At 39.7% G+C, this 17,088-nt stretch overlaps 1 protein-coding gene across 1 annotated transcript; it reads right to left on the bottom strand.

Moving 5' to 3' along the window:
- Window positions 1-716: 716 nt before the first annotated feature.
- LOC146330149 (CCN family member 1-like) lies at window positions 717-10,370 on the bottom strand. The gene is made up of 6 exons (XM_084715638.1): window positions 10,202-10,370; window positions 7,858-8,071; window positions 6,135-6,382; window positions 5,401-5,539; window positions 4,031-4,209; window positions 717-2,076 (listed from the first exon to the last, which is right to left on the bottom strand). The coding sequence occupies exons 1-6, from the start codon at window positions 10,250-10,252 to the stop codon at window positions 1,771-1,773; spliced, it is 1,137 nt and encodes a 378-aa protein (XP_084571764.1). The 5' UTR covers window positions 10,253-10,370; the 3' UTR covers window positions 717-1,770.
- Between the last annotated feature and the right edge of the window lie 6,718 nt (window positions 10,371-17,088).

The following is a 17,088-nucleotide window of genomic DNA, read 5'->3' as shown; positions in this document are numbered from 1 at the left end:
AAACTTGGATCCAAATAAAGAATATTTACAAAATTACAGCGTGATCCAAAGTTAATTCTCAAATATAGGTTTGTGTAAGACATTTTGTCTAAGCTGCATTTAATGCACAAACAAGAAATCAGTTGGCATTGGTCCAGTCCTTGCTGAACGCTTGTCGGTTCAAGATAGCGTTCCTTATCATTAATAGTCTTTGACTTACATGGGAACATTGTCATTCACTGCTGTGTAAATGTTCTTTAAGATGGTTTATCATGTCAGCATGTCAAAAAAAGGTTTGTCATCATGTTCATAACATGCTGAGTTTATATATTTTCAATAAAAAGTCTTTACTCCACATCTTGCTTCATACTTTGAAGTTTTCTACATAGAGCTGCAGAGGTACTCTTGCTTGCCACAGAGTAGTCACAGTGCATTGTGGGATTTGGAATCATCCACCATCACAGTATACAGTATGTGGCTAATTATCATGTTCACACAGTAGCCATCTACCTGTGATGTCACGCTCAGGGAGGGAAGCTCAAATGCCTTACTGCTGTGTTCCAGGTCACAAGTTGTATAAATGTACTGAATCTGACAAATTGTTATAGTTTTCACTGTTACACAATTCATCAGCAACTGAAAAGACAATAAATAGTTAAAATCTAGAGAAACATTTCAAAGTTAAAACAACATATTTGATAACTTCTTAGCTATTGTGAGACATCAGCTAATGTTACCCTTTTCCTAACTAACATTACTGTCAGCATTTCCACCACACAAATTATACACTACTAAAGTGCTTGTGACACTTTTTTGTTGGATCTAATGTAATCGGTAATGTTTGAAAGCAAGTGGCTGAATGCTAACATTAGCTATGGTAGCTTAGGGGCTATCAAGTATGTTTTTCATTGAAACACAGCCTGATGTCCCTCCAGATTTTCACATATCCAGATTTATGACATTTTGCTGACTGAAACGCGTGTTATGTTCAACACAAAAGTGTGTTAAAGGCACTTAAGCAGTTCATGTTTTGTGTGGCAGTACTACTGGTGGTGACGTTAGCTACGAGGGTGGCTGTTGTCTCACAGTAGCCACTGAGTTGAAATATGTTATCTTACTTTTAAATATGGCCCAATGTTCCTCCAGATTTTCAGTATCAAGTGTCTTTTCGGATGCTGATCAATCAGGAAGATGTGAAATGGTCATTTATCAGATACCCTATGTTTATATGACTTGCAATCTGAAACTCAGCAGGATGACATCTGAGCTTCGCAACCTGAGCGTGACATCAGGGAAATGGTCCTTGTGTGAATATGGTGAATTGCTGTAGGTGAGGTGATCCTTGTGCACTGCTGTCAGAGTTATTGTTATAAAGTTTCAGTGCTTAAAAAGTGCTTTGTTGCTTGCTCTCCTCTCAGGCTCATCTGAGAGTCTCAAAAAAGAAAAGAAAATATCCTCAGCACCTGAACCAGCAATCAGTCCAAAGTGGAGGAAGTCCAGGGGTGCTTCAGGGCTCTAATTTAGGTCCCACGTCTGTTTGAACAGGAGCAGGCAAGTGTACAATCCACTCCGGTCACACAATAATATTACAAGAAGGGTTTCCTTTATGGTTGTGAACCGAGGCAGCCCATCCTATCTGCTTACAATTTTGGCAGTCAGATGGGTGCCTGTGGTCTTCACTCACTTGGAGCCAGATGAGAAAAATGGCCCCTGGTCTTGAAGCGTCTTCCTTCATCAAGAAAGTTGACCTCATCACATTTAAAATAAAATGAAAAAGAATCTCCCTCAGTTCTAGTCTACGAACTTGTGTGTGTCTCCATACATCCAGTGCTGTGGAGGCAGGGCCACTTCATTGAGGTGGCCGCAGTCATCGCTGCATTTGCACGACTGGATGAACATGGCCGACCTCTGAAAACGCTCGCCGTCTGGGCACACGAAGGTCACAGGCACAGTGCGTGTGCGGCGTGGCGAGCAGCACCGCCCATCTGTACAGACACCGCAGTAGTTGGGCCGGTAGAGGCGGGCACTCACACATTCTCCATAAGACAGGCGGATGGGCTCTGGGGCTTTCTGGGCTGCAGTGCACTTCTTCCCTTTCTGAATATAAAGAAATAGAGAAAATAAAGAGATGAATGTCAGTCTGCATTGAAAATCTGCACTCAAGTCAGTACAAGTACTGTAATATTACTAAACTATTACTCAACTACAGGTAAAACTACTTGAAAATACTTAAGTAAAAGCACAATTTTTTTTTTCAAAAACTACTCAAAGTATTAGTTACTTTTTAACCACTAGTGGTTGTTTTTTTTGTTTGTTTCTCCAGATCTTTAAGTCTAAATGACTCCCAGCTCCTGAACTGGCCTGGTTAGTGATCAGTGTCTCCTTATTTTGATTTGTGTTGTTTGGTCACAAACAGGCCAATGAAAACCATCAGATACAGATAGCCTTATTGGCTACAAAAATGCAGATTGAAGAAGGCCTACTCAGTAGTGAATTATGATTTTAGAAGTAATTAAAAGCTACATTATTTGGTGTAATGCATACGTAAGAGTTGAGTGTGTAATATTTCGGAGGATCTATGGGCAAAAATGGAGTGTAATACTCATATAAATGTTTTCATCAGTGTATAACCACCTGGAAAACGAGAATGTGTGTTTTTAAAGACCGCATGTCCTCTTCGCAGGTAGGTCAGCTGGTAAATAGTCCTACAGGACACTACACTACTACACGACACCACCGAAATGATGCCTATTAGGCTATGTTTAGACAGCAGAACTACAGGTTTTTACCCAAAATACCTGAAACAGGTTAAGGAACAAAAATACTTTAGTAGGTTTAGGAAAAGATAATGGTTTGGGTTCAAATATGTGCATTAGTTATCTCAGTGGGTGTGTTGTGTAGTGAAGTTGGTGTGTCACAGTAGCCTAGAACGAACAACCTAAACACTTTTTCTAGATCTGGACTTTTGTGTTTTTCTCAGACACCTGTTTGTCCTAAACGTTTGGCAGGCGAGTTGGTTGAAATCTGCCATTTCATTGGTTGACTGAATCCTACACATTTTTCCTTTCAACAAGATTTTCACCGTTACAAAATCCAAGTGTCCCCCAAAAATGACTTTTAATTTGAGTTGTTGTAAATCATTACTTCCAGCCTTGGTCATTCCTAATTGGATTCAACAGCAAAATTCACCAAAACAAGTAAAAAAATCTAATAAACATTGACTTTTATCTGCCCTGTCCTTTTACATAACAGCAGATTTAAGCAGCTTTGCACTCAGACTCATTAGCTTCACATTAAGGGAGCCACACTTCAACTTGTTATGCCAAAACAGGGATTGGGAGAGAGATTATTTTTAGATTTAAGTGATTAATTTTTAAGATTAACCATTTATTTACCATTTGAGTGTCCTTTTCTGTCAAATACATTGACACCTATGATCTGTCTTGGCACTAGCGATTTTAACTCAGTAGAGCAGAGAAAAGAGGTCTTAGTGTGTGTCCAACATGGAGGATTAATATAGACACACCACTTCCCTGGACTCTGAGTACACAGACGTGGCCTAGCTATGGACAGTTGCTTGGCAGGAATGCCGGGGGTGGGGGACTATATTTAAAAAGGCGCCTGCCTGCCACCAAAACACCACTGAGTAAATCAGCACTGCCCAGTTCCCACTGGATGTAGAGCTTCCCAAAAGTACCGCTAAGATAATCTCTGTTCTTAAGCGCTGGATAAAGATGGCTTTAGCTCTAAGAGCATATTTACTCAGGGCCAGAACATCTAATTTTTCATTCTTCGTAGCACAGATTTGACGTTTTAAGCCTCAGCTCTTTAGTTCAAAGGAAAGACAAGGAAGCACAGCACACATGTGCAGGTATTGTTTTTACCTGCACAGTCAGACATGAAGAGATAAGAGGTGAAATAATTCCCTATCGATAAGAGTTATCACGAGGCATTTAGGTTTTACTGTGTGAGAGATAAGTTGTTGTGATTAAAAGTTATGAACATGCAACCTATGCTCTATGTCTGTCTCTGCCAGTTCAGTCTACTTCACCTTGGTGGGGGCAGTTAGGCTGTGGCATGGCCGTATGGTACAGATCCTTGTCTCTCTCTCCAGCCTGCACTGCGGGTTCTTGTTGGTGACACGAGAAGAAACGCCCATCCCACAGCTGCGGGAGCACGGGGACCAGTCAGTGGTCTGGACTGGACACTTCTCCTGCAGGTGGTTCCACTCTGAGGAGCGTCAGACATGATGGAGGGAAAAAGACAGGGAGAGAAAGAGAAATTGTAGACACAAATTAGGACAGTAGTTCCAAACTTTGGGAGTTGGGACCCCATCAAGGTGTGAAAAGATAAATCTGAATGGTCGCAAGAGGATTAATGGGAAAGAAAAGCAGGAAAAAAAGCTTTTCTGATACACAATATCATGTTTGTCTTTTCAGATTCTTTCCTGAATGTTGGTCTGTTGGTCAGTCCTCCGTTTTGGTCCAGACTGAATTATCTCAACAACTATGGAACAGATTGCCATGAACTTTGGCGCACACATTGAGGTGTCCTTCAGGGTGAGTTGTAAGAAACTCTGGTGATCCCCTGACCACATCTAGCACCAACATATGGTCAAAAGTACAGTTGCAGTACCTGCAAAACTGATGACATTCCCATCATTGGAGATGCTCCCATTCCATTTTTCCCTCCCAATACCAATTATAAACTTTTGTGTGTTGGCCAATACTGAGTACAGTTCCAGCTCAGGTTAAAAAAAATGGGACACAGGATGCTGCTAGGAAGTAGCAGGCGCCAGTTTTGGGGCTAATAAAGTACGTGATTGTAACATGTGAACACAAACATAATACCTGCTTCACATCAACATGCTAACATTCTCATTAGGAGAATGTTGAGCACTGTGAACATTTTAGCATGTTGGCTTTAGCATTTAAGAAAGGCTGCTGACTCTTACATTGAATTATTTTACCATTCATGAGAAAACAAGACAATAATTTCTCTTTGGTTAAACTTTAGACATTCATCCTTTGACACAAAGTCACAAACTGACGAAACTTTTTAGCCTGTGCTAAAACAAAGCAGAGAATCACTGAATTCTACTATGTAACATGTTAATATTGTCTGTTCCTATTCAGTATTTCAATAATTTTTTATGATTACTGTTTGAAAACTATTTTTTAAATAAATTTATTAATTTAATCTGGAAATGAGCAATTCTCTCAATAAAATTCTTATAAACAACACAACTCATACATAAAGTGTTCAAGACGAATGAAGATATGAAAATGTTTGCAGATCATTTCAGGGTAAAATTCAGCACCCAATTTAAAACAACTAACAACACTATGACAATGACAACAGCATTAATCAAGCCATAATAAAAAATACTAAATATTCCCCTGCTCAGTCTCTTTATCTCACCAGGCAGGTGTTTGTAGCCATGTTCACTCTCCCAGCCACTGGACCGGATGTCTGACAGCTCGTTGGCCAGCTCATTGTCAGGCTGGTGTGGGGCAGGATGGTGCTGAGGTCTGGGCAGGTGCTGCTGTGGCGGAGGCACCTGTGGTACGAGATAAGACAAGATGAGACGGTGCCATTTGCTGGGGATTCATCTCTGTCATATCCCTGTGTATATGTTGTGTGTTTTTCACAGTGTCACTCACACCATGGCGCCCTGATTACTAAAGGGTTACCAAGGCAATCGGTCAGAGGAGAAACATTTTACTCCTCTGTGCCTACATGAATCTTTGTCATGATTCAAAGCACTTGTTGAGCAGACAGTCTTATCTGTCAAAAAAATGTAATTTATAGTGAATTTTCAAAACTTTACTGCAAATTTTCCACCAACCTCAAAAACCCCCCATTCAGAGGAATACAGAAGAATGTAGGGTTTAATGATGTGCAGTTATTTCTCAAAAATAAGACTTAAGAATTAAGACGGAATTAAGAATTACATGAACAAAAAAAAGTTAAAGAGGGTTTCCTGACATGGTGTTCACCCTCTGTCCTTGCCCTCTGCATGGAATCAAGAGAAGACCACGGTGGCAGGTGATGAATTATTACCTCCACTATTTGGTATTGCAGAGCAAATTCCAGTTTGACAAAAAATGGCACAAATTGAAAGAAGTCCCATGTCATTACATGGAAAAACTGACCTGATGTTTTGGTGGGAGCCGCCAGGTGCCCTTATGGCAGTCCACACTGAAGCAGCACTGCCCGGGTATCCTGACCAGCCGAGGGTAAGGGCAGGATGGGGAGGCTGGGGGTAGCTTGTTGCTACAGAGAGGAGCGCAGCCAACGGCGCCATCGATGCAAGTACACTGGTGTTTGCAACCAGCACGGAAGCTCTCGCCATTCTGGTAGATCCTGCCATTGTACTCGCATGTGCGTCCCTCTGATTTTGCTGGAAAGACACATTTTACACAGATGAAACACAAACTGGCTGTTGTTATGGCATAGGGGGTATTCCTGGCACAGTCCATGAATGAGGTATTTCAGAGTGTAATCTCTCTACAGGGCATGGTTTAAAGGGATTTTCCAGATTATTTGAAATGAGGTTGTATGAGGTACTTATCTACAGTTTATGGTGACTGGCACGCCACCAGTTTGAAGAACCAGCAGGAGTACTGGTGCAGGAACCTAAGCAATGTATTGCATGGCATGGTCAGCAGCAAAACATACTTTTGTTCAGTTCAGGCAGCAGTAGACCAGAAAGTCCTGTGTTCTATACAGTAAAAATGACTGTTTTTGCCAAAAGACTGGTTGAGCAAGAGAGAGTGATTATTTGGCTTATATAACAGTGATTTCCTGACTGTCTGACAGCAAGGTAAAGTGGCGAAAATATTCTAAATATAGCGCATGCTTACACTGATATTGATGTTTTTGTGTAGGCTCTTTTTTTAGGTGGCTAAAATACATTTTGCTGCTGACCTTGTCCACAGCAGCACATTGCTCAGCTTCCTGCACTGGTACTTCTGCTGCTTCTGCAAACTGGGGGGTGTGCCAGCCCCCATCTACTGTAGGAAATGTACTGACTATGAATAAGTACCTCATACAACCCCACTTCAAAAAATTCAAACTATCCCTTTTAGCGAAGTGAGACGTACTGCTGATTGATCATATAAACAAATGGGCTGTTGTTATGCAGAGACCAAAGGGCAGCAGGTGTTTTCCTGGAACAATACATGGGTGAGGTGTCTCTTCTTCAAAGTCTAAAGGCACCAATGATGGCACTTCCACCTACAGCGCATATGTTAGGAAGAATTCACCACATGGTCTCATTACAACAGCTGAACTGATCCCGGTTTAGCAAAGTTTCTCCCGACTTTACTGAAAACATACACAATGACTTCACACTGCACCAGTTCACAAAACACACAGTGGACCACCAGGATGGAAAAAGGTCGGTGGAAATAGAGACAGGAAGTGTCAGACTCCTTGTCTCCCAAGCATGGAAGAACCAGCTATTCATAGTTAGTGGGGCAGCAAAGGCACGGTGCAGATGGACAGTGTATTTTTATCTCTGAAACCCCCTGTTGCTACCATAAAACATCACCTACTCATTAAAATACCCCCTGTCTTGTTCTCTGATGTGCAAGGTTACATGTTGTTTAATCACCGAGCTGTGATGGCTTTGGTTTTATGAAGAGTCGAGTCAATTAACATCCATTACTGTGACATCTTTTGTACATTATTGTACAGGTGTAATGACCTGTGGGCTTTTATAGCACATTCACCATGATCATTTTAAATATAGGATACTTTTTTCATGCACATTAATACTACGCCCTACATTTGTTAAACATGAATAGAGGAGCAGTGAAAATAGCTGTGGAGAGCAGCTATTTTCTCAGTGAAATTCCTTCCCTCCTCTCTCACCTCGACAGATGCCCCAGGCCATGGTCACATCATTGCCGTAATTACACTCCAGCCCTTTGTGGTGGTCGCAAGGCCTCACTGGGCTGCAGTCGTGGTTCAGCTGTGCAGCACACACCTTGCAGCACCCACATCCATCTGGCACGGTGCTGACTCCTGGAGGGCAAACCAGGGGCTCTTCGGGGCACTTACACACTGCTGGGCAGCTAGCAGTCACCTGGAGGGAGCAGAGGGAGGTCACATCATCAGACGAGACCCAAATGATCCGAGTCATGCTTCATTTTCTACAAAAAGAAATGAACTTCCCAGCCTTGCTCAAACAGTATCAGAGATCTACAGAGCAGTTTCAGGAAAGAGCCACAATGCTTTATGTGTAGTAAGGTTGTCAAAAGTATCACAACAACACAAGCAGGGCTCCAACTAACAGGTATTTTCTTTGTTGGTTATTCTGTTAATTACTTTCTTGGTTAATCAATTGTTTGTTTGGTCTGTAAAATGTCAGAAAGTGGTAAAAATATGAGTGAATATGTCTAAATCTGGGGCCCTTTCCTATATTTTATAACATGACTTCATAATAACCTTAACCTGAGTGTTAAGAACATCTCATGTGTTGTGATGCAAATAGGCATGAACTTATTTTAAACTGTAAAATATATGTTCTCTGTTACTGTGGACCACTGATTATATGCTAAAGGTGCATAGGTCTTTGGAATGGAGTCAGCGGTCTAGACACATGACCAACTCCTTCAAATAATTTTGGTTATTCTCTGTGGCCCTGCATATGTTTTGGTATGCACCAGGTGGTGCTTGCTACTTCAGAATGTTTTCCACTGAGTTAATACGAGCATACACTGGAACAGACTGGTGAATGACTATTTTTATTTTATCCTTTTTTATTATTACTGTTAGAATGGGATTTGTGTCTAGTATCTGAATAACGTTTAAATTTTTGTATGATTGTTTGTATGTTTTTTTTTTTTTTTTTGTGTGTGTGTGTGTGTGTGTATGAAGTTGGGAACATGCTTGGGGGTGTAAGAATTATTAAGCAGGTAGTGTCTATATGAACTTGTCTATGTCTATATGTCTTCTTTTTTTTTCTTGCCTGCTCTGTCTTCATTTAAAATCATCAACAAAAATAGATTTTGGAAAAACAGAGAGAGAGAGAGAATCAGAAAATTTTTACTTTTTTGCTAAATAATGACTGAAACTGATTAATTAACCTATCATTAAAAATATTTGGCAATTAATTTAATAGTTGCATCTGACACAGAATAGCTGTATGGCCACATGGAAGCAAAGTTATCATCAGAAGTGTCCAGCAGCAGAAGTTCCAGCTTTCTTCCAACATCAAAGTGTGAGAATGAAGAACTCATTTAATTTAAATTATTAATTTAATTTACACACATTGTCAGGCTACCCCAGGCGTTGTGACCGATTTTGACAAAGCACTGACAAAATATGACTCTGCTCTAAGTCAAGTCACTGCTGGCCAGTCAACCAGTCAGCCCTGAGTGTCTAGACAGCTCAGAGTTTGTACCCAGTCTGTCAGTCAGACCCTTGCTGGGCTGGCTTGTGATTTGAGTCATCTCTCAGGACCAGAGCCAACTTGTTCCAGTTAGTGGGAATCAACATGTCACTGCGCTTCAAAAAGGAGGACATGAGGAGACATGCTGATTACCAGAAAGGACAACCAACGTCAGAGAAACCATAAAGCAGCAGTATTAGAGTGATAAACCCACATGAACTCCATTTAACTAGTACACTTAGAACTGAATCCACTTTTCAGGCATAAAGTCACAGCTGTCACCACTGCTAATCAGATGCTGGCTTAATGAAAAGTGAGTCTTTGAAGATGAAACACTTCTGAGAGCTTTGCTAAAAATACATTTGAGTTTTGTTTACACCAGGGGTTGTTCATGCTGTTCATACCCTGCCTGGAGGTCAAAGTTTAATCACATTTTGACTGCATTATCCACGACTGTTAAGACATTAAACTAGTGTTTAAGCATAAATGATGTACATTATGTGGTATGTAGGAAAGTTTAAAGAGAATAAACAATTGATTATGAATTTACTGAGTAATATTTTTGTTAAGATGACTGTTAACTGTTTTTAAGTATGGTTTAGCAACTGTATTTAAACATGTACTGTTGAATTTTTTATGTGATCTGTGAAAAGAAAAGATCATCAGTAATTATATTATGTTACATTAAGGAAGGGGCAGGTAGCGGCCTATCTGGTTTTGTAAAATACGCACTGAAATGAGCGAAATAAACAAAAATAGAATAAACGAAACTTAGTAGACTTTTGTCTGCACGAGCTTTCTGTCAGGACAGAGACATCTTACCTGTGTGATGACGGCTGTTGTCAGTATGGTCAGGTAGAACAGAATTTCCATGATTAGCTGGTGGCAAGTTGAAGGAAAAAAATTGAATAATAAAATAATATCTCCAAACTACAATCCACTGAGTGATTGTTAGTCTAAGGTAGTTGCACACTCAGTTTCTGCCTCTTTTCGCAGCCTACTACTTGTTTTTCTACCGTGATAAGCGTCTAAACTCCTAATTTATACTCGCTGGTGAGCCTCTGAAAGACCCCGCCCCCCTTCATACTTCTAACCAATCAGCGCGCAGGCAGCAGCACAGACATGCCAACGGGGCGTGGCTTTCACCACGGGGATAGCGTGCTGATTGGTGGGCGTGGTTTGGAATGAATGCAGCCATTCATAAAAATGGCAGGGCTGCTCTGTGTTTATTTTATGGGTTAAAAATTAAAAAGTAACAGCCGCTTTCAAGTCACACTTAGGCACATTCCTGCCTTTGTGGCCAGCACTCTCCTCACACTAAGTAAATATATTCAGCTGGGCCAGACCAGACAGCATGGTAACATTAATAAGACCTCCACCTCTGGGGAAAAAAGAAAAAGGGGGGAGGAATTCCCTCTGTTTTTCCAGACCAATGTAGGTGCCAGGACAGAAAATTAAAGTGGAGTGTATTAAGTAAATAGTAAGATAATAGCAGCTGTCAGAGAGAGTGAACACACCCCTCTTTGTCTGTGCCCGTCATAACCTGACAAAATGTGTTTCCATGGTTGTAAAAGGTAACTTTTGATTGTTTTTCGTCTTGAATTTGGGTGCCCTGAATGTTATTTCTAACCACATGGCGCTGACATGGGAGTGACGATGATATGATCACTTGGAAAAAATGGTTAGAGTCAAGGGTGAATGCAGGATTATTGTTTTAAGGGCAGCTCATATGAGGGTTGGCCTCCTCCTCCTCCCTCTTCGTTGTCTTCCTTTTCAACCACAGGTTTTCAGCCACACCTGCCCTAACACAGAGGCCTCGTTTGATGAGAGAAACGTGATAGGCTGAGGTTTGAAAGTTGGGTTCCTGCTATTACCGTACATGAATACAGTGTGCAAAGTTCTGGCTTAGAGCTAAAAAAGGCAAACATATTTTTTCACATGGGCTGTGGTGCTCTCAGGTGCTGGGAATTCTCGGTGCCGGTGAATCAGTTAAACATATCTCTCATTCAGGAGGTAATGATCAATAACCCATATTCAGTTTCAGGCTTACAAAAATTGGTTGATTGTTTTTTAAACCTCCACCTCATGGCACACCCAGAAAATGACCTTTTAGCTAAATCTGATGTAATTAATGTGTGGTATTGTACATTGTCCCTACACTGACCCTGTTAAATAAACAATAAAATAAACCATTTTTATACAACATTTTACATAAACTTTTTAACTACTCATTCTTTGGGAAGGAACAGTATATCAAATATCATGATATTACTAGGTAAATCATTTAATTTTATTATTTTGTTTTATTTTATAAAAGGACTGCTGCTGACTGTTGCGTTGATTTTGTAATGAGACTGTACAAAGACATTTCAAACCATTTTCTTTGCACATGCGTAGATCATGGCTGTTCTATTTTCATTTGATTTAATTAAAGAAAGAAAGCAGAAGCAGTTTAATGGAAACTTACAGCATTCCCAAGAATCACTCATATGATAGACTTCATACACAATGATGCACTCCCTCAGGTCTTAAGCAATACACCTGGAGAATGTTAAGTCCATCAGATAAAGTCAGACAGTCAGACATACACCAAATTTGTCATTGTCTCTCAGACATCATATCATGTCCAACAAATGTAGATGCAATACTACAAAGCATTCAGGAGATGCACCATTTTTTACTAGCCTTGCCCACAGCATTGGAGCAAACTTTGAGGGCAGAACTATACAGCATATCAAAAATACAAAAAGTAACTTTTTAAGACTCAGTCCAGAGGTATTATGTATCAGATTTAGTAAAGACTGCTCATATTTTGGAGGAGTAGTAGAAAAAAATTATGACACACACATGACACAAAATTGCAGAAAACTGATCAAGATGTAAATGGGTGTTGCTTGTGTGGATAGCTTCATCTGGATGCACAGAAAATTTCAAGAAAATTTTGTTTTTGAGTTTTATGGTTCAAAAGTTACAGGGCAAAATGCAAAGTTTTTTGTTATAGCACCAAAATCTGGCCAGGTTGCATCAAATTCAGCACTGCATTTCCTTATGATCACTGTAATACACCTGCCAAGTATGAAGTTGTTGAGAAAACAAAAGAACATACAAACATACATACATACAGATAGACAGACAGAGATCTGTTCCTTAGATATAGTAGTTGTATGTCTTACATTGTATTGTATGTATGTATTAAATGTATTTTTCTTTGTTATAATATTACTTGCACAGTTTATAAAGAAGACAAAGTATTTCAGGGCACAATGAACTGTGTACAATTGTGTTTCTCTAATTCTTAAATGTAATTAAAAAAAAATAAGATAAAAATTATCAGATTTTCCTTCAGTAGTTGAGAGTTTCATGATTGGACACCCCTCGTCTTCATCCCACATTTAGAGTCTGCCATGTGACAAATGTTGGGTGTTTCTAGTCCCTTGCCAAGCAATGCTGTTCTGTCAGACTACAACTGCATGGCCCACGGCAATTTGGCAGGTTTCATCAATGTCCTAATGCAGTTGCTACGACACAAACACTCCTAACAAGGAAGAGACAGATGGATATGAGTTACAAACACAGTAAACATCCCCAGCTGTTTGTCTTCCCTCTCTCTCTCCTGACTAAATCTTCACCAGCCTTTGCAGTGAATCACAAAATTAGCAGATTTTGTGATTCATTGAACTGACTTCCATGCTGACAAATGTTTCCTGTGCCAGTAATTCCCAAATCACTGTAATTCCTTTAAGTATGATTCCTTCTTCAACCCATTGACACACACACAGATAAACTTTGTCCAGGTGGAAAGACTGAGGTTGAGGTAACACCACCTGTACTTATACACTTCCCCCCCTTGTTTTACTTGTGTTCTCTAACATGCATCTTGCTTTTTACCTCACTCATTGATGTACATGAAATCTGTCAAATAATTACAATTGTACATCATTTTACGCCACTATAATGCTGTTATTTAAAGAAAAATTGAAAAACCCACATAAAGCCACCTTGTTGTTTCTATTTGGCTTTTGCACTGAACAAATGAGAACAAATTAGTAAGTGATATTAAAGTAGTGAGCACTAATAATAAGAGAGCCTTACAGGTTCTGGTAGGTAGATTTTGTTTGGAATGAGCTACAACAGCTGTTTGGTGCCATGCCATTGTTCTCAAAAACCATTATTCCAAAACACCAGTAGTTAATAGGAACAGATGCTCATTTTTTCTGACAGCCTGTTATCCCGAAAACAAAGGCCCAAAGGCCCTTTGCTCCAAACTTACACTTGTGACTTGACTAATATAACTAACATACTTATTTTAATCCAAAATGTGTATTGTTGTTATCAGGACAATGACATAGGTCATAGGTAGGTAGAATGGTGTATTTTTGTCAGCCATCCCGGAAGTTTGCATCACTTTGGTTTCTTTCGCAAAAAGCCAATAGGATTTTTCCACAGGATTTTGGATTAGTTCAGAATCTGCCCCCACTAAGTGACTAGTGGTCGGTGTGAAGATGTTTAATGTCCCAACATCCTCTGTAGTTTAATTCAGCGATTTGTTTGAAACCACCTTTTTCAAGACACACAAAAGCTTCAAAATTCATGAGTGTGATATTTTCTAATGTCATTTATACATATATAATTTTTACAGAACATGCAAATATCTTCAGCTTTTTTCAATCAAAGACCTTATTCCAGGGATCTGACCTAAAATCCATTCAAAAGACCCACTGACCCTGAGACGAGGGAACCAGAAGTCCTAATATGTTAACTCATTTCTAGGTCTTAGGACTCATTCCTGCTGTTCTCTATTGTTACCATGAAGATTAAGATCAGCTGACAGTTGCACATACAACAAAATACACCAAGTTATTACAGGCAAAAACCTCCAAGGAGGGCATGTATTTTTGGAACCATGGGCCTTCAACCCGGAGCAGTGGGGTCCAATAATGGGATGGCGAACAAATAAGATTTTCCGTCCAATTTTTCAGACTATTGGGATTTTGAAATAATGGGCTATCTGAACAATGGCCTAAGCTAAGTTAACCATCTCCTGGCTCCAGCTTCAGATATGAGACTTATATTGAGCTTTTTATTTCACTGTCATCAAGAAAGCAAAAAAATGTAAGTACAAAAATCAAAATAATTCACACGTCATACATCATCTGACACATGCTTAACCATTATTTTCTATTGCTGAATCTGCTTTAGCTTTAAAGAATTTAAACTGGCTGGTTAGTCCCGTCATTCACGAAACATTCATCTTTGTTCTGCAGCTACCTGTCTGACTAATGTTTCACTGAAAAACACATTAGAGGGTGGGGACTGGAGACATGACTCTCAATTTAAAAAAGGAAACCACCTCAGGAAGCTGTCAGTCATCGCTCTAATGGTGTGACCAAAGAGACAAAGTCATGGCCCATCTATTTTAATCCTCCGGTGGTCACGGTACAGGGGGAGTTCTGAAAGTCCTGTGACTGCTTCTGTTTTCAGTTTCTCCACTGATGCCGAACAGGAGGGAATCACAAGTCTGGCAGAGATGTAAAACTAATCTTGTGCGATGAAGTCGACAGTCTTTTTTAGACAGGAAAATCATTTACTGTATGGAATCAGTGAGACGTTTTACAATCACTTCTATGCTGTCTGTCGGTGTTATTTAAATAGAGTATCAAACAATTATACTTTCTCTCATACAGGTCAGTCTGTCCTGGCAGATGTGAATAACTTTTCCCCAAGCAGAGATTCAGACCAGACTCTGAGTCATAGTCGGGGCAAATTTTCTCCTAATTTAATCAGGAAGTGTGCAATAGTTTTGCCATAATACGGTTCTTACAAATAATCATAGTTTCCAGTGTTAGTAGAAATATTCAGATCCTTTACATGAAACAATAGTTAAACATTTTGGAGAATACACTTTTTCTCTTTCTTACTAAGAGTTAGATGATAACATCAATACTACTGTCATGCAGCATCTTTTTTACAACTATTTTTTTTAAAGTATATCATATCTTATCATTGATGCATCATTTTAATGTTGGAGTTTAGTGAGCTGAAGCTAATCTTAACTACTTTATATACTGTTGGTTAGTTTGATCCCCAACAATGCACCATATTTAATAAGATTATCACCCGGGGCCATAATACAAAGATTTCCTGGACGAGTTTTGCTATTTCAGAAGCAAACTAAAAGGAATCATATTCTTTTTTTTTTTTTTTTTTTTTTTTTTTAACTCTATCCCAGTTTATCCCATGCTTGGAAATCCTAAATACTCAGACACTCAATCCAACATTGCTTATCATCTTTTTTTGTCTGTTACTGAGCTGAGCTGACAGTACTTTTCTCACATGTTAGCTAACACTAACTGGTGGAAAAAGCAAAAGTTAGGACAGTGTAATGGTTTTCTTAAAGTTAGGGAAATTTAGAAATCGTGTGTAGTGCACTTTCTTATCTTAAGTTAAGATACAAACATTGACTTAGAGTAATTACTTTTTTCCTGTATCAGGTTCTCTCCCTAATTACCATGGCTAGCAAACAGTTAAGTTAGGATCTGCAAATTAGGAAGTTTTTGTAATATGGGCAATGCAAAATCTCAATTTAATTAACTAGTAACTGCAAATGTATTGATAACATTTTTTGGAGTAGAGGAAAAAGGAAATACTCAGACATAGATCCACAGACTTGAAAACATCCTGATGTCAGAGGACCCATAACGTGCTGTTTCTCTCACATGTCCTGTCACCTGAGAGGTGCACGCTGGGTGCAACATGATATGCAAAAACATAAAGGGAGACACAGTTTTATGAGAAAGGGTTGATGTAGGAAAACAGGAAATGTCCAGAGGACAGAAAAGTGACTAGAAGTAGGTAAGGGCGTTGTGAAAAAGAGAGAAGAAAGAAGCAAGGGCAGAGGGGGGGAGGAGAAATGCGTAGAGGTGGGGGCCAACAGGTGTTTCATGGTAAGAAAGTTTATTTTTTCAAGGGGAGGAGTGAGCAAGTGCCCCGCTGCCTGGTCTGGTCTGCCCCGATGGGAATCTGGCAGTCTGGCAGTATGGTGTTTCACACAAAAACAGAGCACTGGTATTTCAGCCCACACCACTTTTAAGGTCACATGAACCAAATTACATGATACTAAGGTCATATACTGTAAAATACATAAATGCATATGGAGAGACGTGAAGAAATATGTTACATAACATAATTCCAATGTAATTATCCAAATGGGAGCTTAAAATTGAGACTTGTGGAGAAAAGTCAAGTCCTGAGAGAAATTGGAGGAAGAAAGAGTGCAAGTGGTGGAGACAGGGTGATTAAACTGGTCTCTCTGCTGCCACAGTGGAAAAAGTTAAGGGTGTGGGAACCTCCTTTAGTGTATGTGTTTGAGGTGACAGAAAGCAGAGAGGTGTGTGTGAGTTTTTTAAATAACGAAACGGAAGCCTTCATCCACACAAAAGTGTGGGAAAGCTCAGAGTAAGACTGTGTTTGTGAGCACGTGTCAGACTCCTCACTCCTCATATAATATTATAATATGTAACAGGATATGTGCTAAATCTGGCACCGACATTTGGTTCCTGTGTTAATGAACTGTGTGGTTCAAACTCACAGAGCATCGTAAAGTTACATAAGACAGCAGGACTCAGCTTGCTGGGTCTGGCAAAGACTGAACTTGAATCAAAGACAGCTTCCTTGGAGCAGTTTCTCCCCCTAGTGGAAGTTTCAGAGGA

Source organism: Lutjanus erythropterus, chromosome 3 (assembly GCF_056507025.1).
Source record: "Lutjanus erythropterus isolate fLutEry1 chromosome 3, fLutEry1.hap2, whole genome shotgun sequence".
Taxonomy (NCBI): Eukaryota; Metazoa; Chordata; class Actinopteri; order Lutjaniformes; family Lutjanidae; genus Lutjanus; species Lutjanus erythropterus.
This window is presented reverse-complemented; position numbering and strand designations above follow the sequence as displayed.

What these genes read in the sequence shown, in the direction of transcription:
- LOC146330149 (XM_084715638.1), bottom strand. Translation starts at nt 10,252, where the DNA reads ATGGAAATTCTGTTCTACCTGACCATACTGACAACAGCCGTCATCACA. An exon ending in CAACAGCCGTCATCACACAG is followed by an intron (nt 8,072 to 10,201) that starts GTAAGATGTCTC and finishes TGCTCCCTCCAG; the next exon opens with GTGACTGCTAGCTGCCCAGC. An exon ending in GCCTAACTGCCCCCACCAAG is followed by an intron (nt 2,077 to 4,030) that starts GTGAAGTAGACT and finishes CTTTATATTCAG; the next exon opens with AAAGGGAAGAAGTGCACTGC.